The sequence below is a fragment of the Mugil cephalus genome, chromosome 9 (assembly GCF_022458985.1).
Source record: "Mugil cephalus isolate CIBA_MC_2020 chromosome 9, CIBA_Mcephalus_1.1, whole genome shotgun sequence".
NCBI lineage: Eukaryota > Metazoa > Chordata > Actinopteri > Mugiliformes > Mugilidae > Mugil > Mugil cephalus.
In genome coordinates, this window is record NC_061778.1 from 20896862 (window position 1) to 20924339 (window position 27478).

The 27478-nt window shown below is 41.7% G+C and overlaps 1 protein-coding gene across 2 annotated transcripts in view; it reads right to left on the reverse strand.

Annotated features, from left to right (window-relative positions):
* Nucleotides 1-2251: 2251 nt before the first annotated feature.
* The window catches only part of LOC125013171 (limbic system associated membrane protein), a 477231-nt gene continuing 452004 nt past the window's right edge, over nt 2252-27478 (reverse strand). For both annotated transcript variants that reach the window (XM_047593559.1, XM_047593558.1), the window contains 4 exons: nt 18398-18529; nt 17198-17318; nt 9556-9704; nt 2252-6252 (listed from right to left, as the gene is read on the reverse strand). In XM_047593559.1, the coding sequence (XP_047449515.1) occupies nt 6155-6252; nt 9556-9704; nt 17198-17318; nt 18398-18529 (500 nt within the window). In that variant the 3' untranslated portion in view covers nt 2252-6154. The remainder of the gene's footprint in view (nt 6253-9555; nt 9705-17197; nt 17319-18397; nt 18530-27478) is intronic.

A 27478-nucleotide genomic window follows, 5' to 3' on the forward strand; every position in this document is an offset into this window, starting at 1 on the left:
TAAAGCATAGTTAGAATTTGCTGTTCTGTCCAATGCAGCGGTCGTCAACGTTTTTCAGACCAAGGACCCCCAAACTGCTGGAGATTAAGTGGGACCCTCTTCCACCTATATTAAACTCAGCCTAGTGCTTATAATATACATTATTATCATAAACATAAACATACCTACATATACCATGTACTGTTAGCTTAGCTGCTAATATTGCAGCGTGCCTCTGCAATTTCTCCTGGGGACTGAATAGGCTCTCGACCAATTGCAGGGAACCTGACAGAGTCAGCATGTATTATGCAGCCTCGTGATTGGCTCAGCATCGATAGGGGCGGGGCCTACTGTGTACAGGAGGCTTAGATTTACAGGTCTAGTGCAGCGCTGTTGAGACAGCTCCCGTATCGTTGAATGAGTGAAGTTCTGACTGAAAGGTAACGTCTTCTGCCTCAATTTATGCCTTTACTAAAATATTTGGATTAATGTTAACAAGTATTTAAAGGACTTTAAATCTGTTGGGGGAAATTTTTTGAAGAAATATAGAAAAAAAAAAAAAAAAGTCTAATCAACCAAAGATTTTGCAACCCCCCTGCAGTACCACCACAGACCCTTTTAGATCTTTAACTTTCCATTCATCTGCAATTATTAATTTTTGGCTTCCCGTTTAGTATTATTTAGTTTATTTTACCATGTACTAGTACTCTAAATACCACATTATATGCCATAATACCAGTGTGCTGGATTCTTACTCTAGTTTTTAAATGTCTCTGCATTAATATTAGAATAATAACACAGTGCTTGTGAGATACACTGTGTTATGCTTATGCGGAGATGATCATTGTTCAGGCTGAATGTAAAAAAAAAAACATTATAACCCTCAAGGTTTACATAAATGCCAACCTGAGGCTCACAGAAGCTGAATGACCTTCTCACTAATGAAGCTTCTTTGCTGAATAAGCACTCCTGAGAGCGAGCACGGGAAACTTTCTTTTATCACCCTCTCTCTTGAGTCATAGTCCAGACCGTACTTTCCCCTGTATGTACTCTCATCTTCCAGCATTGTCCTGTCAAAATTCCTTTTTGAATAGGCCTATTTTAAAATTAAAATTGGTTTCTTCATTCCTTCCTCCTATTAAACTTAAATGTGTGGCTTTATTAGACACTCATCGGTGTAGAGAGACAGGAAGTAATGGGGCAAGAAAGAGGGGAAGACACAGGCTGTAAATGAACCTTTGCCACTGCACTGGGCACTCGCCTGTGCAAACAGGTGATCCATAAACGCATTATTCACACCTTGATTTTCACTACTTTTGTGCACCAAAAAGTCTGCAGACATTATTTCCTGTCTGTAGAGAGTCAGGAAGTAATTGGCCAGTAAAGAGGAAAAGACATGCAGAACAGGTCACAACCTGGAAAAGGACCTGTACCACTGCAGTGTCCGACACCTGTGCAAAAACGAGTGATCCATAAATACATTCTTCACACCTTACCTACCATATCCTATTTGTGTGAAACAAAAGAAAAAAAGGTTTTAAAAGACTTTTGTTGCATACAGCATTTCTAGACAGCTGTAAATATACAGAACACTACTATGATCTGCTTTCAGTGACTGAATGCTGCTGGAAAGTCATTGGCTTTTCTTATACAGTGTAAATTTTCACAGTGAGGAGACTGAGATGAAATCTGCGTGTTATTCTAACATTTGAATATCTTAAAACCATTGCCTCCGGCTCCTGTTTATCTTTACAGCTACAGGCTAATATTGTTGCAGAGATGTGTTTATACCCTCATTCTTTTTAACACCGCAACCCAGTGAGGGCATAACTTGGTTTGTGCTGACACCTAGCGGTGAAGCTGCCTTACTGCAGCACCTGAGGGATGCGCTGTGCCATATTGTCATATACTTCCCACCAGTGTTGCCACAACTGCCTTGAAAAAGTAATCCGATTACTGATTGCTCCTTTGACAAGTAACTTAGTTAGTTGATTTTAGAAGTAACAAAGTTAGATTGCAAGTTTTTTTTTTTTTTTTTTTTTTTTTACATTTTTTTGTTACATTCAGCAGCTGGCGCCCCCCCATCCAAAAAAAAGAAAAAAATCTTCTTCCTCAACACTGCCCAACTTAAAGGTTTTGAGACTTCAACTGAGACTTTTTTTGTTGTTGTTTTTTTGGCTTTAGTCTTGGGCACAATTAAAGTGAAAATAGAGCATTCCCTTGGGTAAATTCTCACACTTTTCAAGGACAAAAATGTCTTCCAGAGAGAACGTACCAATACATATATTATTTTATTTGCATGTTACATGGTGATCAACACAACAGTACCATTAAGATCCCGTGTGTTCCAAGCTATCTCCAAAAAAAAACAAAAGAGGTTACTTGCCCCGACATCTCAAGTCACATTCAAATACAGAACACTGAATTCAAACATCTTTATTTTGTTAACATTTTCTCGTACTCCCTTTAATACATTTCATGTTTTTTTTAATTATTTTTTTTAGAAACTGACTGCAATCACCTTTTGCCATAATAAAGTAAAATAGAAAAAAAACAAACAAAAGAAAAAAACGGGACATTGCTGCGTCATAATCCATCACTGATTCTTAGTTTTCCCATGACAAAGGGAAGGGAAGTACAAACATGATAGCGGTTTAAATCTTAAAGTGTGGAGTCGTATAAACACGATTCTTATGGATTTGCTGACTTTACAACATTCTACTGTAGAAACTTAATACTGTATATACACACAGAGGAGGGGAGGGGGTCAACTCAAAGTAAAGGGTTACCACCGTAATCATATACAGCAGCTCAAGAGAAAGCAGACGGTTTGCTGTTGGGCCAACTCATCGTGTATCTGTTATTTTTCAGATAGTTTCATCAGATGAGTACACACGCGTACATACATATGCCAGTTTACAATGACGCGATGGAGGCGATGTTTTGAGGCAATGCTCAATAGTAAACTATTTATAGTCTTCTGTAGGTATCCAGGACTGTCCATACGGGGGTGGCGATGCATCCATAGGCTGGCTGTTGGTATGTGTATAGAGCAATGGAAAGACTGATCTTACTCCCTCCCGCTTTATGGATAAGACGGAGCTCGATGGCTTTTACGTCAGTGGTCCTAATATTTAAGTCAGTGCTTGTTAACTGGTTTTAACCTGCATGGATGCGTTTGGGCATCCACATAAGTGAGCTTAGCCTCGTCTGAAAATCACCCAGATGGTACAAAGTGTCAAAATCCATTAATCCATTAACATAAGTATCCACACACTGTTTGCCATTACGTGGCGAATTCTACTGCTCATGCATCACAAGCAGGTTGAAAAAAAAAAAAAATGCTGAGCACAATCTGGTAGTCTGTCAGGGTCTCCTCCAAGCAAGAAAGGCAAGCAAACAAATACAACCGAGTCTACGTCTGTCTGTCTGTGTGCCCAAGGCCAGCCTGGCTCTGCCCTGAGGTTACCTTTTTTTATTTTAGTTTTTTTTTATTTTGTCAACACACAGTGAGACAGAAAGACTATCTGGAACAGACATGTAGCTCAGACTGCTCTCATGCAAACTGAACCTACAGGTCATTCGCTTCTTGTTACAGTAGGAAGATGACTGTTGCTGATAATCGACATCCTCTAGTGGGCTTCCCACAGGCTAAAAAAGCAGAAAGAGAATCTGCAGAAATACCAGCGTAATACAAAAAACATCAGGAGTCACTAGTTGAATCGTAAAAAAAAAAGAAAAAGAAAGAAAAAAGATAAAGCTTAAAGGTAAAGGTTTGATTGAATTGTTTCGTGGGCTTCATGTTTTCATCTTTGCTTCCATACCTTTCTCACTGGTGAAAATAAGCTAGATCAGACGGCGTTACAAACACTGCAATGTCACACAGCCACGGCCTCTGAAGCATTTACAATGAAAACACTGGGAACAAGTCTTTTAATGCATGGCAAGGATGACATTAATTACATGTGCGGTTTTCAGTACTAGTTCAATCTCGGCCTGGTTGTCAGAAGAGAGGAGATGTCAACGCGCGTGTCCAGGCGGCGGGGGGAGACGAGCCGGGCACCGAGGTCCATCTGCTATTAGTCACCTTACAGTGAGTTCAAATAAATGAATGGGGGAAAAAAGTAAAAGAAACAAGGCAACTATAGTACAGCAGTGTCAATATATCTCATCAACAACTGTGCAGCCTTGTCTGGTAAGAACTGCACTCTGTGAAAGTGAGTTTTACAAAATATCAGCACATGCTTTGTTACTCTTTTAACTGTTTTGTTTAAAAAGAAATAAATTCTGCTTTGCAAAGGTGTGCTGAGGAAAGTTTGCAGTTGGACGTAGTTAAAGTGGGCTGTCAGCTCAGTGGCCTTGATGGCCATAGAGTTGAAATGCATTCAGCTTTCCCTTTGAGTTCTCCTCTCTTAATGAGTATGTGGAAGAGCGTTACAAGCTAAACATAATACTCCATTCTGTATAACGTCAGCCTCAACTTAAGGATAGGTACCATAATAACTGCACAAAACTATCTTCTTCTTATGCTAGACTTTTTTTTTTTTTTTTGTTAATGGATTCATTTGACAAGGTCGAGCAGATTTGCCAGTTTCAAGAGATCTACAAGTCATTGATCCTCAGCAAATTGCTACCCTATTTAGAAACATGGACACGTCATTTTTGCCTTTTCATATAGAAGGACATTGGATTCAAATATATATATATATACACACACACAACTAAAATGAATGAGGTAAAGACGGGGGAAAAAAAAATAACCGCAATATCACTATATTATGAACTTTTCAGTATCATTTTCATAGTAAAACACACAAACTTTTTGAGAAAACCAAAACAAAAGTAAGTCATTCATTGGTGTCATACATTTTTATCCAAATTCCAGCAGTATAGAAGAATGATCCTAAAACTAAAAGCTGTTACAGTGCGCTTGTATGTGGTGGCGCAGCCTGCTGAGGAGCAGAGACAAACCGCACGGTGTGGCTGACTGGTCACCAGGCGGACGACATACGCTGCAAAACTGTCCTCTGTTTTCCCGCTGTTACAGTGGCAGAACAAGCTGTCCTATTATAGAGAAATACAAAATTTTACTATGTACAGTACGCATTATTACAACCTACTGTGTGTTCTTTTATTTTTGTAAGTGAGAGTCCATTCACAAAAGAAAGAGAGGGCTTTTACGTTTTTTTTTTGTTTTTTTTTGGAATAAAGGCGAGTGGTTGCAAAGCCACCGAATGAGGACGTGGATATCCCTCAGCAGATAAACTAACTTCCTCAGGTTTGCACTCCGCATGGTTTAGCTCAGTAGGATCAAGTCGATTCTATTCACTGCGTCCTCGATTTTTGGGCTCGACTGCAACGACGGCATCTAGACACAATGTCATTGATTGGAGAGATATCGGGCTAATGCTCTATCTGTGTTTCGGTCTAGAAGCTTCCCATTACGCTAGCACAGACTTTAATACTAAGGTCTAATCGCGTCACAAAATCAGCTGCGGTAGCTTCCCATTGATTTTCGTTTATGTTAGTTTCAAATCTACATGTATGTATATTTGGCAGGTACGTCGCGTGTTGCTGATTAATGCACTGGTTAAACACTCGGTTAAATCTACACTTCAAGTTAACATAATGCATCTATGGGAGTAAGAAGACATATACCTCGTGTCTTCGGTACCTCTAGGGATAAATGATTGTTGGTTTCATTCCCACGAGGACGAAAAAACAAAACAAAAAAAAAAAACACAACAAATCCCAAGCCCCGACCCAGACCCAAGAGGGCACAAGATATAGCAGAAACAAAGAAGTGCATATAAAATAAAAAGAACAATGTGATTCCTTAAAAGAGCACTGTTTGCTTGTTCTGTCCTTCTTTTCACTGTTTTTTTTTTTTTGTCGTTGTTGTTCCTATAACACTCATTGTTTTTCATTATATCTGTAAGCAGTGCCTGAGAGCACGTATGTACCATGTACCATGATGCAAACAGTCTGGGGAGGGAAGCAGAGGGTTTGGTAGAGTTGGTAATAAGGTAGCAATAAGGATGTCGGTGAGCTGGAGAGGAAGGAGGAGGACGGGAAGGAGGGAGAGGAGGCCGGGAAGGAGGGAGAGGAGGCCGGAAGGGGGAAGAAGAGGAGGAGGAACAGGAGGAGAAGGAGGAGGAGGAAGAGGACAGCGGTATTAACACTTGAAGAAAAGGCAGGCGAAGGAGGCCAGAAGGAGCCACAGTGATTGAGATACGCAGGCAGAGCCGTTGATATCTCGACCTGTCCCGGGTCCTGCACAGAGAAACAGAGGGAGAGAGGAGTGTTCACGGTGGCTCGCTCACTTTTCAAGACCCACAGTCATTTTGGTTTAAAAAGAAAAGGGTTGATACATATGTAGACATATTCGCTTTTCTGTTCATCCAAAAAGATGGGCATACAGGCACTGCGTTACTGAGCTTAACAAAAAAAAAAGAGTAATACCAGTGTAAATTAGATTCATATCTCCATATGCACCTCCTATGAGTTAGCAAATACATTAAGTTTAATGTAAGTGAATTATTTAAATGATTTAAAGCTGTAGCCCGCCCAATGAAATGACTGAGTAAAGACTGTTTGGCGACATCTGGTGGCCATGTTGAGCTAATGACTTTCACTGTGATAGAATTCAATCCATGCTTTGGGGGACAGAGGAGACATGTGTAACGTTATATCCACCAAAATAATAACTATGATATAGTGATAGTTAAGGGGGGAGGGGTTCTTATAATTCCTAATAATAATTACTATAATTACTTGAGGTATTTCAGTATACGCATGGTTGAGCAGTTACTTTTAACTGGGGAACCCTGACAGCTTAATCTTCTGCAACTGAAAAAAAAAACAAAAACTAAAATAAACGTGCAAACTACAGGAAAACCCGTTCATCAAATCACCAGCATGTGTGCACCCTTTATATTAGAGAAAGCAGCCAAATATAGAAATGTAACACAATAAACACCAGGCTTGCTGCCATTTGTTCTCACAGTAGGTGGACTGTCATTCAGTGTCATTCGATGCAAGCAAACAATGACATTATTGCTGTTGGGCCTTTGCTTGTTACTGGGCCACATTCTGAAATAAAGAACAGTATCGGATGTTTAACCAAAGCAATCAATACTTACACCTCTTAATGCTCATTTCCATTAAGCAAATTACACTGTGGGTGTGTTTCTTTATTTAGTCCTGACTCTTTTTTAATTTTCTGTTTGCTTACCGCGCAGGGTTTTCCGCTAATTGCACCACATTGTCAAACTGATAGATTCCTAATGTGCTCTATTATGCTGCTGAATTGCAGCATGTTTAACTCTCAGGGCAGAAAAAATAAACACATTTTCTGATTTTAAAAGCGAGAAATTAACCTTACGCGACAGGAAAGAGATTGCGCTTCTCTTCACACCTCCGAGCGTGTTCCACTTTTTGGTCAAACCTCAATCAGCGACGTCACAGCAGATGTTCTGCTTTGAGAACTCCATTTGGCCGCGTCGCTTTATTTCAACGTTTTATTTTTTTAAAGCGTTTCACAGCTTTTAAGCGTTGGCAGAGGCAACGCGACACATTTTCATCTGAAGTCGGTCTCTGCCAGCCACAGGAAATGTGAAGCGTGTGTTTATTGCTCTGTATTGTTCATGGTGCTCTTTGTACTTGTGGTATATTGTTTGTGTGTCGCTCAGAGCCAACAACTGCAGTCTGTATGATCGGTGCTGTTCTGAGAGCAGTGATTTGATATTAAATTTAGATGGTGGGGGATACACGCCCCCCTCTCTCAGACCAGGACTGTGCCAGTTAAGCTTTGGAGTGCAACATGCGCAACATGCTCATTGAAAGCTGCTCGAGCAGGTTTTTTTTGATGCTGTGATTTTGTGAAATAACAGTGTGGGGATGTCTGACAGGTGGGAGTCTGAAAAAGATTGGATTCTTATGTGATTGTGTGTTAATTCCTATTATCCTCTGAAGCTTTCAGCATCTTCTGCGTGGAAATCAGGACGTAGATCCACAACGTGTGTTTGCTAAAATGTGTCTCAAACGATCTTGTTTAAATTCTGTCCTCAGACCAGAGAGTTTCACAGATATCACAAATATTAACATGCTCATGAACGGATCTCTGATCTCATCCTGTTTTTCATTTTTATGAATTGGGACAGGTTATTGTGCATATTTTCTGTCATTGTTTAGTTTCCATTCTTCCTTTTTTTGGTATATTTCCAATTGGCTGGAGGTACAATTTGTGATGAAAATGAACCTTTGCACCAGTTCTGTGGCAGATCTAAGAACTGTTCAAAAATGTTTCCAGAAGAAATATCTTCTCCTCTCGCTCGTGTACATCCTGCTTCTGTTCCTCTCTCTCCTTGATGCGTGCTTTAGTTTTGTGTTTGGATAGTTTTTCATCTTTTCAGGTCGAGGTGGCGATAAGGACACGACGTCCCAGATTATATGCTTCAGATATATGACTCTGACATCCTGATTGTCCTTCTGGTCCGCGATGTTACGTAGACACCACATCTACAGCATGTCTGTCTGTCTTTTTTGTTGCTCCTCTTGAACTTTTGAGTTTTTCGTGTCGTATTAGATACACCACTTCCTGGGAACTTTTGCACCACCCACAACACTTACCTGATAAAAATCCTGCTGAGTGCAACTTGGGCGGATTAATGCGTGTTCTGCTGTCAGTGAGCTTCTGGTCAGCTATTTTCCAAATCTGCTACTCTCATGGACTGACTTCTCCTTTCCTTTTTGCAAATATTTCTTGTTTGAATGGATTATTGAGAAGAGAGAAGAAATACAGTCCACAAACATTTGCTTTTTCAGTGCATCCTTGGGCAAGGCAACGGTCAACTACCAACAGGCCGAATAAAAAGCTAATAGAAAACATCCTGTTTGGGGAAAATATATAACTGAAGCAAAATAAATGTTTAAATTGATTTAAATGCAATGCATTTGTATTTTCTTTGTTCTATAACTAAACTAGAATCACATCATGTTTATATGATTATCATTTTGTTAAAAAAAAATCTTAAATAATAATTTTATTAGTAATAAAATAACAGAATTTGGGTTTTTTATTATTTCCCAGACTGTCAGCCTGTGAAACTGGTCTTCTTAAATACAACACTCTTTAATATGACTTTGACTGAAGGTAAAACTTTGAAACTTACTCCCCCGATCTACAAGATGTCACCTTCCCTTTTGAGCCACGCTCCTAGATGTCGGTCATGCAGAGATTAGAATTCATCAAAAGACTAAAACCTAATACACAGCAAGGGTTGTCTCCTCCTACTAGCTTCCAATTGCTCAGCAGCGCTTAAAGATCAAGCTTTAAGCTGCCGCGAGTCTGTCCTCTGCTCTCTGTGGATTTTTCAGTGACTCTGAAGGAAATTAGGTTGATAGAATTAAGTCCGTCAGTTTCACCTTGGAACTGACTCGAGCGACGGCTCGTCCAAAAAAAAACGGCGTGCGGGTTATTTCCCTGACCTTGCTGTGATGTTTGGTGTAATAAAAATACATTCAAAACATGTTTTTTTTAATATCCCTAGCAAACAGAAGACGGTGTCTACTCACTATAGAGGAAAAGGCTGGCATTCTGGATGCCCAGTCGGTTTGAGGCCACACAGGTGTAATTTCCATAATCCTCTTCAGTAACATTGGCAATCATGAGAATAGTGGTGGTGCCAAGGATCTGAATATTGATGCCCTGGGCATTGGACAGCCTGGAGGGGAGAGACAGACAGACATTTTAAGCAAACTGTAAAAAAGAAATGAAAAAATACGAGGAACAGGAACCAGACGGGAGTTAATGACATTTTAGGTAAAACAAAAACTCCTGCAGTCTGGGTCTGCAGCAGGTAGACGTGAATGAAAACTTCACAAGAGCATAATATTAGTCAATATTTTACCAAAGTTTGCACACTTTTCTGCTTAATTAGTCACCCCCGTCTAATAATAGACGTGATTACCTCTCACAACGTGTTTCTTTGTGTTATCCCAGAGGCACAGTCAGCTGCTCCTCGACCTCGACACTACCGTCGCATCCACCACAAACTCTTCCCACAGTTACACACTTAATAATGTGTTACCTTTTTTTTTTTTGTTATCTCATGTATAAATTATATTTTAATAGAGACCTGAAAAAAATGGAAACAGCTGCGGGTTTGTTAATTTCGCCGCGAGTGAGGGCAAAGGTCTTCTGATAACACAAATCACACAACTAACGTTAATTATATTCCATAATGAGTTATGATTTGGTGCTGGCAATCATTTTTCAACGGCGATGGGTCAGTGTGAAGGCAGCGAACCTCCTGAGTGTGGGCGGGACTGCTGTGTAGCAAACCTCTTTCAGTAACAGTTTGACACGACACGTTTGGATTATGGTTAATTTGGAGTAAAGGCAACAGGAAGTGTTTACACGTGTGGCGGCATGGATTTTTTGTGTTCATTAAGACTTGTTGTAGCAGCTTGTAAAGATTTCTAAGAGACTGAAACTGAGAGAGGATGCGATTAAAAAAACATGGAGAATATTTCTCTGTGGAAATGTACAGTATGCAGCAAGTTTAACACGAATGACTGCTGTTTTGTGTCACTACCGACTAAAAAACGCTCCCATTTAAAGGTTTAGTATGCCACCGAAGTCCGGCCCAACACTTCTGGGAGCCCTAATGAGCATCAAACTTCTGACAATCAATTGTGTCAACCTTGAACACCGAAATGAATCAATACGGTTTGCTGACTCAGGCGCTGTGCCTCCCAGATGAACTGCATTCACATCATCGCGACCAAATAAAACCAGTGCACATAAATGCACCCTGCTTGTTCCTGGCTGATTGAGGCCTTTCATGCCACAAATGGGTGGGAGTTCATTTAAGGCGCCTCAATTTAATCCCGCTTAAGCCGGGGTAATGTGGCAATCAGAGTTTGAGCCGGGGAGCGAGAAGTTTTTGCTGACGCTCACTTGGCCGATAGAAAGTATTAACATAAAAAGGAAAAACGCACATCGCGGCGCAGCATAATTTGGCTCGGCGGGGGCGGTGTGGGACTTGATAAAGTGCTGAGGTCCTTCCCACGGGGACACCTTGGAGAGGCGCCGTGTGTTTGGGTTTGAAACGAGAGACCTAAGAGAGGGCGAGTGCATCGACAGTGCCCCCACTCCATCTAACGGCCCCTCCCACCACGCCGGCGTTAAGGCCAGCAGCAGATATATTCTCCAGCGTGTCTTCACCAGAAGTGATTGCACTATTAAAAAGGCCCGCCTAGGCGCGGGGCGTGCTGAGAGACCGAGATAATACACAACACTGCAGGGAGCGCAGAAAGACGAAAGTAAAGATCTACTGTTAGAAACGATTATAGCGAATAAGTGATTAGAAAGGGAGTAAAGTGACCTTAACAGCCTGAAAGACGCAGAACGCTTTAGTTTTCACTGTGAAAGTTTTAACGTTGGCCTTAACGGTGTAAAGTTCAAATAGTGAATCTGGATACATGACCCCCTGATCTTTCTCTTTCTTCTTCTTATTAGCATTTCTCAAACTCAACATTTCTGCTGCCCATTTTAACTTTAAAAGCTTTGGCACAGGCCAGATATGCAGCCTGTAACTTCCCTCATTTCTGATTTGAGGCTCATCCTCCTCCTGCCAGCTTCCTCATCTGGTATAATAGGCTGCAACATATTATCAGAAAAGTTGGCAGAAACTGTGCACGTCTACCTTTTCCTTAAGGATTTTCTTTTTTTTCGGGCGCTTTCATCACTACTGTATCACGCGCGGTGTCTCTCCCCGCAGCCAGAGGGCAGCAGCGGTCCTCTGGATGCCTCCACGACACCCAGCGTTTCTTGACACACACACACACGGAGCCACTGTGCTACATTAAACCCTTGATTGAAATGATTTGACCCCTCCATTTGGCGGAGGGCAAGCGGCGAGCGTGCTCGGGCCGCAGTCTCAGGCCGGTTCAGATGAAAGACCCGAGCAAATCATCAGATGGACAGATTTGATTCTGCAGCGTGCGGGAGCATCTAAAGTAGGTTATCACTGCCAGAGAAAAAGTGACAGGCCTGTTATGACTCAGGGCCGGTGATAAATGAAATCAAGTGGAGAGTCCTGCTGAGACTTGTAACCCGCAGATGATTGAAAACGGTCCGGTGGTTGTGACAGCCACGAATCAGCTGACAAAACAGTAAACATATCTGTCAGTCACATTAGCTGACAGCTCACTTTGGATTCTCTCATGTTGGAAGCATGGATGGAGTGATTCACTGCAGGACACACGCTCTGCTCTCAGGGATGCTTCTGTGTTCAGCGGCTCACTTTTACCAACATCATTTCTGAGGATTTAACTGCCGCAGTGAAATATGGAGTTAATAAAAGTTGACAGTATTTTCTCTGCGTGCAACCAGATTTGCTGCATCTCCTTTAGCGTCCATATTTAAAAAAAAAAAAAATCACGTGGGGAAAAAAAAAAAAAAAAAAAAAAACAAGCTGGCAGCCGCCGCAACTCCCTCTGTTTAATTTATGACTTGATTCAAGTTCCATCGCGTTCCGCCAGTGAGATAAAACAAAAAGAGCAGGGAGGCTGATGACATCGAGGTATTAAAAAGTTATCACTTACGGCCTGCTGCTTCAAGATCATATCAGTCTCCTCTGAAGCTAATTGGGTATCCGTGCGCCGTGGAGACTCTCTGATCCACTCAAAGCCAGAGATGCTCTGAAGTTATGTTTCATTTATGTTTCAGAGCAGGAGATGCGTTTCATCACCTGAGGAGGTCCACAGTTTTATGTGGATATTGGGACTGACAGAAGATGGATATGAGCGCAGTTAAGTCTCTCTGCTCAGAGCGCTGCAGCCCAGTAAGTGTTCGCCAGCTCATGCCAAGAAGTTAGTTTGAACTCTGGAGAGTTTACTCCTTCGGTTTGGTTTGTCTGGTGAGAGCGAGCAGTTTGCAACCTGAAGTTTTGAAAAAGAAAAGCAGTAAATGGACTCTTTTTTAAGTCCTGTCCAAATCAGAAAAACATGAATGTACATGTTTTGTTTGACAATTTGTTTAGCTGCAATTTTATTTAACATGTTTATAATTATTAAAGTAGTAGTCAGTGCTTCAAGTTTTCTATGTTTTTATTAGACCATTCCCTGCTCTATTACCTGTCCCAGTAGCCTATGCGGTGAATCAGTACACAAAAGCAAAAAAAACAAAAACAAAACAAAAGCAGTTAATTTTCATACCTGTGCTTTCTCTATGGTGGCAATTTAAAATGCTCCGAGAAATACTGCCTTTTCAACAGAACACATCCTCTCCCAGTTTTGACATGAGAAGTGGTGTGCGCGTCTCTGATGTTAATCAAAATGTCCACTCCACAAGAGGGGGACGTTCATATGGAGTTTACATGTGGACACAGTGAAAACGATGGTCCTTGAATACAGCACAAGGTGCAGTGGAGTTGCAGAGCGTTAATCTCCAAAAATATAAACAATACAGCTGAGCATTATGGATTGTGACAAATAAAATATGTCTCCAATTGCTTGACTTCTTCGTGGGTTATCAGCCAGTGAGGAGCTTTGTAACCCTCAACTGGGCTCAAGTGTACTGGGGAAAATATTAAAAAAAATATGAATACAAAAAATGTCCAAGATCACAAGCTGTGATGTGATCGCTGCGGTTTTCTAAAAGCTGAATGTTGAGTTAATGTATTGCATTTTAGTCATATGGAGTTTTTCACAGTGGCTCTGTGGTTGGCACTGATGCCTCGCAGCGAGAAGGTCTGAGGGGTGGAGGTTCTGGGTGGAGTTTGCATGTTCTACCCTGTGTCTGCGTGGGTTCTCTCCCACCTCCAAAGACATGATCATTAGGTTAATTGTTGATTCTAAAAATTGGTCTTAGGTGTGAGTGTGAATGGTTGTTTGTTTGTGTGTTAGCGCTGTGATAGACTGGCGATCCGTCCAGGGTTTACCCCGCCTCCGCCCAATGACAGCTGGGATAGACTCCAGCAACCCCCAAAACCCTAGTGATAAGCAGTAGAAGATGAGATGAGATGAGATGAGATGAGATGAGAGGTTTCTTCATAACTGTATGATATCCCAGAGGAAAATGTTCCCGACGGCCTCATTTTTTCATTAGGTCTTCCTTCAATATGCTACCCCGTCCTTCACATGCTGTTGCCAAGCCTGTTCTCAAGCGGCTGGTACCACTTAAATGGCAAGCAGTTTGTGTACATGTCTTCCCATGTCGTAACCACAAACTCAGGAATTCTCTTTGAAGGCAGCAAGTGAAACAGCATGGGAGACAAAGTGAAATGTAGCCATCGTCTCTACTTGACAAAGTCTACTGGATTTGAAGAAAATAGTCTCCTGCAACCCAAGCCACAAAACATGCCGTTCCCGTAAGTACAGTCTTATATTTGTTTGTCGCCTGCACAGATTGTAAACTGGTGAGGACGCCGACTTTTTGTTTGGGTCACGCAGTTTAAGTACCATGAAAAACATGTTCGACCACATTGACTCGGTCAGTTTAGGGTCAGGCACAGATAAACCCATAGTGAATAATTGTTGCTATTTCAGCTTGTGTAGTGAGTAGTAATAAGAAAACTGCCACTGACATCAGGATAAGAATACTCAGTATTAAATCAGGCTCCTTTAACCGTGTACGTGCCTGAATCAAAAGCCTGGTAGTGGCCATAGTATAATTGGTAAGAGATTTAAATGGGGGTTGGAGGGTGGCCGCTGATAACCTGTGTGCTGGTGAGGTTAAACTAATTAAGGGAGGAACAGCGCGGGAGCAAGACCTCACCTTAAGGATCAGGTAAACAGGAAACAACAGGCTACACTGCATTAGCTTTGATTCTTGGGGAAAAGGGCTATAAAATTAACTAGCCAACCAAGAATAAATGATATTATTATGGTCTGTTAACATCATCATCCAAGGAGAAAGAACATTAACATTTTCCGCTGGCACAGAGGGAGAAGGGCGCCGTGAACAGGAACACAGCCAAAATCCTCCAGGGGACAAAACAACAGAGATAGATGGAGGTTGGAAACAACAGATAATGCAAAAATATTTCAATGACCATAAATCTTTCTTTTTGCTCGCTGGCGTGATAGGCCTATTACTTCCGAGACCGCATCTGTGATAACACTTCTGACAATCCTCCAATATTTTCCACGCAGTTTTCTGTGAACTTTTACCGTTGTGGTTCGGGCATCAGTGAAATTGTACATCATGTTTGCATGTTTTTTTCTTTTTCTTTTTTATCCTTTTGCAATTTTCTTATCATTAGCTATTTCCACTGAGACCCATCCATTCCCACAGTCTCAGGCGGTGAGTTTGCTGCAGAGGCGGAAACCTCTGGGGTTAAGCCGAGATACTTGCTTGTCATTGCCGTAGAATGTCATTACACTTCGCTGCTCTTCAAGTGTTTTTCAGACACATGCCTGACACTTAAATTGATAGCGTTCCAGCGAACAGCTGAGTCCGGTCACACAAATTTGCAGTTTCACAGGAGACTGTAGAGAGCGCGGGAAGGCTGATTTCCATTTTAGCAGAATTACTTGAGGTTTGAGAAAGGGGTTGCTGAGATTTTCGATGACTACAGTAGTTAAATTGCACACAGGAGGACGGTCAATCTGTTCCCCTTTTTCTCTTCTCAAAGGGATGTGACAGAACCCACTGCTGTCTATTACAGTAATGTTCAGTTAACAATGAAATAACAGCCCAGTGAGAGATTAAGTGGGTGATTAGTCATTATCAAAGCGTACAGATGATGCCATGAAACCAACACTGGGATGTGTCAATGGGACCAGTGTAAGGGCACATTTTTCAAAAGAATTAAAGAGCTCCATTATATCCACTGAGTTAAATGACATTGAGCAAGCATGGGCGAGACGAAAAGCGTTAGACAAAACCGCATTTATTTATAGCTAAAGAAGAATCTACTCAAGAACTGTAATATATACACAACCTTAGTGCAGCCCGGCTGTTTAATGCCGGCTCATATTCAACAAAGGTTAGATGTTTTTTTCTTTTATTATTATTTAAAAAGACTCATTATTCATTAATTGTGCCTTAATTGCACAACTAACAGTTAACACTAATATCTCTTTATAGCCATCACACTACATTCTATGTAAATCTCTTTATATCTGGCAACAACATAAATCACGTCTGCTCCTTGCCCTCGAGGCAAGCCATCTCGAATCAAGTTATTTAAAATTTCCTTCATCACATGCCTGTCGCCCAGGGCTCTTTGTAATTGTGACTTATCATTATTCATCACAAATTTCAGGACGAAACTTGTTGTAATGCTTATAGAATGAAGCTAAGCTCGGGCTATAGGCGTTTTAGAAATCCTAGCCAACTTTTGAAATTAGGTTGCATCAAAAACTTTCCAGATATCCTGCTCTCTAATCTCAAACCCGCGCCCACTTCAGGACACTACTTAGATTTCTGTGCCAGATCAGGAGGCAGTGAATGAGCCGCTCAATGTGGTCTGATGGGGAATAGTGCAAATCTACTGCGCTACACTTTAGTCCAGTAGGTGGCGGTAATGCACTTGTGAGCTGGTTTTCAAACTATCACTCAACCCAAAAACAGAAGAAGAAGTAGACCAGGGACAACAACTCATTGAGTGTTTCTGGACCTGTAAAATATAAGTCCTGAACAGAAGATGGCGTTTTTAGTTAAATTATCTGTCACATATAGTTTGTCATTTCTAATTCTGGTTGTTGTGAAAGTACTAATGCTCAGATTTTAAATCCTATACATAAATAACATGTTTGAATTTTTTTTGAGTCGATTAGCACTTCTGTCTCAAAACCATCAGAAACTTGTAGTCGTTAATGGGAATTCATTTCTGGTCAAACACGTTTCTGAAGGATTATACCCACAGAGTTTCCTTTTTAAACCTCAAACTTCCCACCAGTCCCTTAGAACTGAAGAAGCTACTATGGCGAAAAGTCTTCTCTAAACTCCACAAGTCCAGTTGTTTTTTTAAAATGCTTTGGGGATCATTATAATCCTCATCAGTCCTGCAGCTAACGTTCTTGTTCAGTAATGAGGGAGGCTGGTGGCTTGTGCCCTGTAATGAGTACAAGCTACTAGCTTGCAGCGTGCTTCACTGTAATTTCTCTTCTGGCGCACGTATCTGGCCGCATACAGCTCTCTACAGTTGTATATGTGTGATTTTACTGCGGGGAGTGATAGTGTAAAAAAAAATGCAAGTTTTACCTTTTTTCATCTCTGTACCACTCAAACTCTGGTGTGGGCACAGCCGTGGCGTCACACTGCAGCGTCCCCATGCGTCCCACCGGAGTCTCCGAGCTCTGGGTTCTCTTTATTGTTGGAGGGTCTGTGGAGTCACATTGACATGAGTCACGTCTTAATGCCACTCATTAAAGAAACTCTCATGTATGGGTGACAGGTATGTAGGTCTTGAACTTAAAAAAAAAAAAAAAAGACTTTACTTTTCAGATGCTAAGATTTGGTTTTGAAAAAAACTGAATAACTCTTATTGTGTCGAGTATGTCTGAACAGCATAACTGATATAATAGAGGGAGAGAGAGAAAAGCTTTTTATATCATCACAATTGCTCTGTATTGAATCTCCTCTCTATTGATGGAAGCAAGTGGAGTGGATAAGCAGAAGAAATGTCAAATTATATCCCAGCACTTGCCCTGTTGGCGTCAAGAATCATTGTAAAATAGATTATTTACTGCAGAGCTAAAAAAATGTATTCTTGCGAAAGGTTCATTAAGTATATTAGCATTCATTATACTCACATAAGGATTTCTACAGAAATCCTGAAGGCCAGAAATATGTCCAAAGTGGATTAATGTCCATTTTCCATTTGGGATTAAACACTAATGAATGGTTTAGTATTGAAATCTTTATCATTTAATTCAAGCACTCAGACTTGGCTAAAGTGTGGTTTAGGCAAACAGCCATACGTGATTTGTTCAGATTAAAGAGAATTCTATATCTCCTCTGGGAGGACTTGGTTTATGATGTCTCACGAGCTGTTCATCAAACCTAAGCAGTACTACGCTCATCACATCTACCATGGGCCGCTGAAAAGATGTAATTATGTGATCTTGTTTTGAAATTCTAAGTGTCTCTCAAATGCTAATGCAGTATGTGAGGATTACCTTAGATATGATGGTTGCAATCAAAGCTACAGATTTTCTTTCTTTCTCTTTCTACCTGGATTCATATCAAGAAGTCTGAAGAGCACTCCAAAACTTTCAGGACACAGCCTTTCGCTTCTAACGCAGTATATTCTACATGCTTCTACGCTTAACTCTTGACTTTTATCGGCTTTCATCTGTTGAGTGGTTCGTCTCGTAACATCGTCTGACGTTCAGTGTGGTTGGAATATTGATCAGAATCCAGTTCTGAATAAAGCATGTGCTGCGGTCTATGGTTACTTACAGTTGACGACCACGTTGACGTATTTGACGTCAGGCGTGGCGACGTCGTTGCTGGCCTTGCATTCGTAACGACCCGCTTGGTTTCGCATGATACCTATAATGTCCAGATACTCTTCTCCGTCCAACGGCTCCGCTGCAGAGAGACAGGAAGACAAAAGAGTTTGAAGGACAGAGGTGGTGATTGTAGAAGACAGTGGAAGAGAGGCTGATTAAATCATGACCTCTTTGAAGACTGTTTGAATTGTGGGTGTTTGCTGGTAATGGGCATTAAAGGCAACAACTCTGACTGACCCGGTGAGGAAGCCGGTGCACGGGAAGAGAAATGGAAATGACAAAACAACAGCTCAGTGGGTCTGCACAGAGGGCTTTAGTTGTCATTTTTATCGAATCGGAACCCTCAAACGCACAAATCTTTTCACGACAACATGATCATCTAGAGTGAGTAAAGTGGAGACCAGTGGTTCCTCTTCCAACTCAGGGCCCACTTTTAAAATTTTGGGGGCCCATCTCCAACCCCATAAATACGAAGGCCACATAACGCGTTCTCAGAGAACTTTTTTTTTTTATAGAAAATCGAACATGACGCACTGTCGCTAACACAGCATCATGTAAGATGTTACAACACCTTCAGTATTACAGTTATGAAGAGGCTGTTCACACACACATCAATCATTCAAGGAGCTTTCCTGTTAATGCTCTCTGCTGCTAGCCAGCTATCCATCTTTATACTCAAGTATCAGCCATCAGCATCAAACCTTAAGGACGACTCTGCACGACAGTTTGTTTGTGGTATGTAACTCATTGGCGCTGAAACAGGCGGCATTCAGCGTTTGCTTTCTTCACTTACGACAGTCAGCTCAACTTAGCATCGAGACAGTAAATAATCAGTGGCATGCGCCTAAGGTTTAAATCCTCATATGTTTTGTCTGATATCCCGTCACTTCCATATGTAGATGATATTTTTTATAAATGATTTTTCTTTCCCACCTTTTACATGAAACTACTACTAATTATTTTGCCACTCACATGAGCTTGGCCACCGTTAACATTAGGGGAAGTGAAATGGTTCAGGTTTTACATGTGACATGCGGGACTGAAATGTCACATTTCAAAGTCCATGTTGGTGTCAGTATGTCTGAGAATGAAGTAGCTCATATGACCTGTTGGCTGTGCGCATGGCTGCTCTAAAATGAGGCAGCAAAATTTCACTAAATAGTGAAAAACTAAATTGACAAAGAGCTTGAGAAAGAGTTGTAATCCCTGTGCTTTCATTGTTACCACGAGCCTTTTCCTGTATGTCACTTTGTGCTTGCGGGGTTGTTAATTACAGGAAAGTTTCAAAAATTCACAATCCCCACTTCCAATGGCTAGTAGCCATGTGTGTGTGTTGTCGTACAGCTATATTTCTGAGGACCAGTTTTTTTACGCCATCACCGTGAGGACATTTCTGCAGGATGAGGACATTTTGGCTGATTCTCTCCTCTTTACAAAGCAGTTAGAGGGTTAACACTCAGTTTCAGGGTTACACTTATGGTCAGGATTAGGATTAACATTTTTAATTTTATTCAGGTCATGCTGTAACGCTCTGACTGAATGACTTTAAGTGAAGGTGCAGTTGATATTTAACAACTTGTTACGCTGACTTATATTAGACGCTCTGTCTGGAAGCTGCAATTAACAGAGGAATGACATCTGCAAATGTCAGAAAAAAAACATGTGAACAAGAAAGAAAATCACAGCGACTATCAAGCAGATATTTGACTAATTGTTTAATGAGAAGTCAGGCTAATTACCCATGTCAAGAACACAGTGGCTTGATGTCTCATTAGCAAATAATATCTGCTACGTCTTAGTAGAGATCTATGGGTGGGTCAAGAGGAGAAAACAGCACTGCCTTTGATGGGCTCCCATATTAAGCGTACCTCGTCTTTCATCACATCTGGAAATAGGAGCTTTGGTGTGAGGAACGACAGCATTATTTGTGAAATCGCAATTTATCCATTTGTTAAATGTGTGTAATTGCAATTAATTTGATTGAGATATTAGTAATTTGCACTGTGTTTGCGTGCCATACTAAGATGAAGCGCGGCCATTCGACTTGAACATCCATTCCACATAGATTTCAATCTAGATTCCTTTTATTTTTTTTATTTTTTTTAACTCGCACAAAGTTAATAAGGAATCTTTTCCTCAGTGAGACGGCACTGAGATCTCGTGATATTTCTCAAAAAGACAATTATCCGCACTAAATGAAGGGAGTCTCCAGGGAAACGGGAAATGTAATAACTACTATAACGTCAACTGATACTTCCCCTAATGTAAGAAAGTAAAAAAAATAAATAAAAAATGATGGAATCTTGGCGGCTGAAATAAATTGCATGCAGGAAGTCTCTGGGGTGAGTGGGGAAAATGCACTGTTTGTAAGAACAGTAAATGTCAGTAGTCTTTGCTGTGGGCAAGTTCATGCTCCTGTTTCAAATAAGGCGCTGCGAGCGCTGTGGAACCAAAACGCTGCAACCTGAGAAATGAACCAGCAACTGCAGGGACCGTGAGGGGTTATTTGAAAAAAAAGGAGTTTTGGTTTGGTGAACCCGCATACATTAAATGATGTTTCGTGGCATAAAAATCACAGACTTTTATAGGTGCCTTCAGATATCTATAAATCCGGATTTAGTCTCGGTGGTTGAAAGAGATAAAAGAGCAAAACTTTGCTGCATCAAACTGATTTCATAATGGAGACAGAGGTCAGCTGATACAGTATTATTCCGCGTTGATTGAAAGATCAGTGAGATCACGATCAAAGTCTACAGTGCATCATATCCAGCTCTCCCCGGACAAACTGCCCGACCTGATTGGAGACGTATTATTGAAAATTGGTTGCCATGGAAATTCTATTGAAGCTCAATCTCTCCTTCAGCACTTTGGTGCAGGATGAAGAGGGAGAAAACCAGGTGACTGCAAAGATCAAAGAATAGAGAGTGGAGAGGAGAGGAGAGGAGTGAATTCAAATGAGCGCTGAGAGGAAGCGGCTCGACTTGTGAAGGCGCAACAATTAACTTCCAGTAGCCTAACGTGGTGGGCATAAAGAGCAATTCAATCATGAAGGATAAATGTGAAGGGGGGGGGGGGGGTGTATTGTCTAAAGGAACAATTACAATTCAACATTTCACGCAGCATTGTCTGTACACACAGGAGAATACGGCTTCCTGCACGCTAAATGCGCGCTTCACATGCTATCTACTTAATGCGCCTAATTAAGATAGATTGGTTAATCGTGTCTGAAGGGAATGGATATGAGCTTGTATACCATGTTGGTGCGTGCATACACGCATTTGCCCCGTGTGCGCGTGGTGGCGTGATGCCTCCACAGTGAGCATGAAGCAGCCTGCACGCATGAATTGGAGTGAAGACGGATTTCTTTGAAGGTTTTTTAGGGAGCACAGAGCGCAGTGACTGAATCAAAGTGTGCCCATTAGAAAAGCCCCATGAATCCTGACATTACACTATATTATATCATCACATTTCTATGCTAATCTGGGGAGAGGAGGGGGAGCGGGCGTGCGGAGGAGGGAGGAAAAGGCTTTATTAAGCAAGGCAAGGGCGAGGAATGAGCATAGTTTTTCCGAATTAAGCATTTCTCCTTTAGCAGATCTGTAAAAACGTGACTATATCAACTGTCTTAATTAGCACCAAGGGCCATAAACTATGATCAGCAAAGTCATTAAGATCCATCCTCTGTGCACCATGAATGTCTGCACAACATTAGATTACAATCGATCCAGTATTTGCTGAGATATTACATGCTTAAAGAGTTTGCACAGCAAGTCTGCATTTGGCATATGAGGCTGTAAATTGTACTTTGACGTGTCAGTCATGTTTACGCGCCGACTTGAAATTCCCATGCAGCCTAGGCCGATAGGCAAATAACAAAAGGCTTGGTTCAGAGTCACCTGTGCCATCTCTAACTTTGAGCTATATCAAAAAGGAAAGCTTTCAGGTGAACCTTACAAGCAGAAAGTGTGCCTGTAAGCTTTCCAGATTAGGTGGCAACGGGGACCTGTGATGTCTAGGGTTTGCTTTTTCTTTTGATATGAAAGTGTGGCGAAATTATGCCCAGATATAAAGAATTCTTTAAGGCCTCCAGGAAACAAAAAAGTTGTAGATGTCTATTCAAACGGCATGCGGTTAAACTTTTTCTCTTTCTTTTTTTTTTTTTTTTAAATAAACTGCTCTGCCACAAGGAATATTATCTATTATCTACAAGTGACGTTGATGTCAACCGACTGCCAATTTGTCCAGCTCTGGCTGCCCAACAAATTCAACCTAGAGCTGATTGATTGAGAAAGAAGTGCCCCAACATGTCTTCACAGGATCTGCAGGTAACTCTTGCAACTGTTGGTGACAAATTACATGAGTCAGAAAGAGATTAGAGAATATTAGAACAAAGCTTTTCAGTGAATACAGATGCAGAGCCTGGGCTTTTGTAAGAACGTGCTCGGGATGAAAGATAGAGTAGTTCGGCTGATAGTTTGGTAGTTTTGTAATATTACATCTACAAAAGATTTTTTTGTTGAATAAATGTATGCCCTTGCCTTCATCTTAAGGTACTGTTTCAAAGAGGATGAAATGTTTGCTCTTCCTAACACAGTTTGTAGAAGAGGAAGGGAATGATTCCGGTGCGATGCACTGAGTTTTCATGTGGCTGTACTTAATAAGTGCTCATTTTTGACTTTGAAACCCTGCTCAGAATGAACCACATCCTCTCTATTTCCTCACTCACAGGTGCACACATGTACACGCCAACCCGCCGTCCACCTGTAGAACTGGAGATGGGAGCGTTTGAATCCGCTCCAAGCAGCAGCACGATTGGTGCACATTTATTGATTACATTTCCATTGTGTTTCAAAGCGATTCTTTGCAGTCTTCCCCTGGTATACTTGGAGCAGGGGGGAGGTTAAGTGTCAGCAGCCGTGAACTACTTTAAAGAACAGAATTCGCAATGAGCAACACCGAGGGAATAGGTGGCGGAAAGCATTGTCTATTTTCCGCCTTGAAGGTATAGCATTTCCTGGAATAGAAACGTCAAAAATATAAACCGAATATAATTTTTCTCAAAAATATAACTGTTCTGCTTTGTGACATCACTGGGATGAAGCTTTCATTCTACAAATAAAAATAAAAAGGTGTCTCATTTTGTTCAAATTTGGTGTTTGTGGTGTTATTTTCAAGAGATATTCCATTTTAAAGCCTGTACATCGACCTTTAAAATGAAACTGTTTCCTGATTACCGAAGAGAACCTTACACCAAACCTGCTAGTACCTGAAACACTTTCACTGTTGATGGGAAGAATTCTTTCAGGAGCTGTTAAAAAATAATGCCTGTGTTGTTTGAACTAATTTAAGTGTATCCCCTTGTCTGAGATACATGGAAAAATGTGATTACTGGGAACAGAGCCCATGTAGTAGCTGAGAATTACAGGAAACATCTGCGACTGATTAAGTTATACTGTCAACTGCATTACAGCTCCATACAGTGGAGAAGTGATGGCCTAAGTGATGCACTTCAGCCAGCTCGTCTCCCACGTCATTATCATTTGAGAGCATGTAATACTTTCTGGAACAGCAATTGAAAAACTAAAAAATTGTGCAAAACATTTAGCATTTGTGCTTGTAAGCCTGAATAGTGAATGTTCATCACTTGTTTATAACTTCACTTGTTAATGAGTAGAAATTCAATTTGATCTTTCAACTGGCATTCAACCCTATTTTAGAAAACAAGTTGAAATGGTTTTTCTCCCATTTTCTAATTTGCTATGCAAGCTAGTCCTGGCCGCTCTGACAAGACAATGCATATAATTGCTGCCTTTTTACCCACATATTATACCGTTGAAAGCCCAGCGGCCTTTGGGATATGCAACAGCGGGCTTTTGGAAGCTGAGTTGTGCAGTCTGGAAGAAGTTCTGACTTCTACATGCCTGCTGGATACTGATTTGCATTGCACTGGCAATTTCTAAGTTTTTGTGAACAGCTACAACTTTTCCATGTCAATTAAAGCACTCGGAGGGAGTGAGGGGCAGCAGTTGTATGGGGACACCAGTGAGTATCCTGTAGGTCCGTACATAATCACAGCAACAGAAACAAACCTCTACCGGCGCTAATGAGGGTGGCAGCCATGAGAGTAGCTCTCTGTACCTATTTATTACATGTTTTTATAAGATTTTTATGAGACTTGCTTTAAGCTTTCTTTTATTATCATTATTATTATTGATCTCTTACACAGACTGTGTATTGTTGGTATCCCATGGTCACTGGACTTTTAAAGGATAATAATGTTGGTGCTATTGTGTATACGAGGCATCAGCTCTTTGTGCTATGAACAGAGAGGCAGCCACACAACGCACTTACCTGAGGAGGTAAGACGGTCGTACAGGGTAAAGGCTTCGAGATACAAGCACTTTGTTACATCTGTGGTCATGTGGAATGTGAACTCATGCCGATGTCGCCTGTGATGTCATCCACACAGCTGTCGGCAGACTTTAGACGCAGCACCCCGGTGCCTTCATGATGATCTCTGGAGATTCAACCACCTGACACTGGACTCTACGCTGTCTGCTTTTGTCAATGTGTGGATTGTCCTAACAGGGCAAATAGGACTATTGATCTTCTGTATGCAAACGTGAAGGATGCATACAAGGTTACACCTTTACCACTGCAGGGAAAATCAGACCACAATCTGATCCTCACTATAGTCTCACTATAAGCCACTGGTTGCAAGGCAACCAATCACCAAACGCTCCTTCAGGAAATGGTCAGATGAGGCAAAGGCAGCTCTGAAGGACTGCTTCCAGTCTACTGACCGGGGAGTTCTGCAGTGAGGACTTAAGAGGGGATCACCGGATGTACCACTGACAACATCAATTTCTGTACGGATGTTGTTGTTCCCACCAGAACTGTGTACAGCTTCCCCAGCAATAAGCCCTGGATCACTAAGAGCATCAAGGCCCTTCTTAACCAGAAGAAGAGGGCTTTTAAGGATGGTCACCAGGAGGAGCAGAAGCATGTGCAGCAGGAGCTCAAGGTCTGGCTAATAGAAGCTACGGAGAAATATAGAACTAAGGAGGAGCAGAAGTTGAAGGATGTAGGTAGGGTCCCTCTGAAGTGGAAGACAGCCTGCATCATTCCTGTCTCCAAGAAGCTACACCTGAGGGAACTGAATGACTACAGACCAGTTGCCCTGACATCCAGCATCTTGAAGACCATGGAGAGGCTGCTCGGGTCCCAGGTCTGCCACGCTCTAGACACACTGCAACATTAGGGCAATGTTAATGCTGCTGTGAGTATCATGTTTGTTTGCTTTTTTTGTACTTTTGTGACCAGCACATTAAACACCATCCAGCCCCTGTTTCTGGGAGACAAGCTAGTAGAGACAACTCACTTCCTGGATGGCGGACTACCCAGGAGACCTCAGGACTATCCCCTGTCCTATTCACCTGTACACCTCGAACTATAACACAGACTCATGTCATGCAGAAGTCCTCAGATGACAGTGCAACTGTGGGGTGTATCAGGGATGGACAAGAACAGGAGAACAAAAATCTTGTGAACAACTTCGTCTCATGGTGCGAAGAGAACTAGATTCTGATCAATACAGCTACCAAGGAGATGGTAGTGGATTACCGAAGGTCCAGGCCCCACATGCAGCCCATAACTATCAACAGGGAGTATGTAGTTGGTTCAGACATATAAGTTCCTGGGTGTAGATCTGGATCACAAACTGGACTGGTCGGCTAACATGGACTCAGTATACAAAAAGGTCAGAGCCGTCTCTGTTTCCTAAGGAGGCGAACATTAATATCAGCCGGAAGCTGCTGGACATGTACTACCAGCTGGCCGGGTGGATAGAAGACAGGCTCTGTGGTAGAGGCAGAGCTGGAGTACCTGACTTCGGTGGCAGCTGCAAGAACCTTGAACAAACTCCGGTTCATTAAGAACAATGTCCACCACCTTCTACATGACACCATGTGTCAGGTAAAGAAGCGTCATCAGTGACAGGCTGCTGTCTCTGTCCTGGTGCACGGACAGGTTGAGGAGGTAATTTGTCCCTCAGGCCATGCGGCTATCTATCCATCTATCTATCTTCCCAAAGCAAAAGAGAGGAGGGGGGTTAGATGGAGGATGTGGAGGGGGAAGGAATTTGAAACACAAACCAGTAACTTCAACTGGATTGCGCTCATTAGCATATTCTCATGCATGATTCACCAGCTTCACTTTACCACAGTGCATTTATTTTGCGAATGCTAATTTATGTTAAGGAGCTGGTTTGGGAAACTTCAGAGTCAAGTAGCATAAAAGGCCCTGCGACGTTTATTTTCTTTTGTCTGCATGAGCGCGGCAGCGTGTGTGCTGGCGTCCACATGCGTGCACACCTCGAACCTTCAACGACATACACGTGTGAATGCGTGCGCATGAGCATGTGCACATTTGTGCGCGTGTGGGCAGTTGGCCTTGCTTTACGTAACACCGACACTTGCCAACTATCTTTCTGTCAGGAGTTGCAGTGATTTAAAAGCGAGGTCAACACATAATTAGTGAACAACTACCCTCATCAACACGCTCCTCGCGGTGCAGATAATTAAAACACGACCGGCCTCTGGAACAGAATGAATCTTACGCTCACTTATGACTTTATTGACGGTGCGCTGCCAAAACTAAACACGCTGTGAAATGCAAATATCCATCTACGGGGCACCACAGCGCACAATCTTAAAGGGCCTCACTCAGAGATCAAGTGCGTGTGTCAAACGTCGCTTTTAAATAACAGACAGCCTTTGATGCCAATAAATATCTTGCACTTTTCTCTTATCTGTTAGGATGAAAAATCTCTTGCAAGCTGAAGAAATAAAAGTACCAAAATATCCTAGCGGGACTCCCGTTGTTAACGTGCTGCGTTTTATCACCTGAATTTTAAAGTGTTATTATGCGTGAGAGTGTTACTGAATATCAGCCTGTCCCAACTGTACAGGTCACCAGTCCATTGCAGGGCTAACACAGACACAGACAACCATAACCTAATGAGCATGTC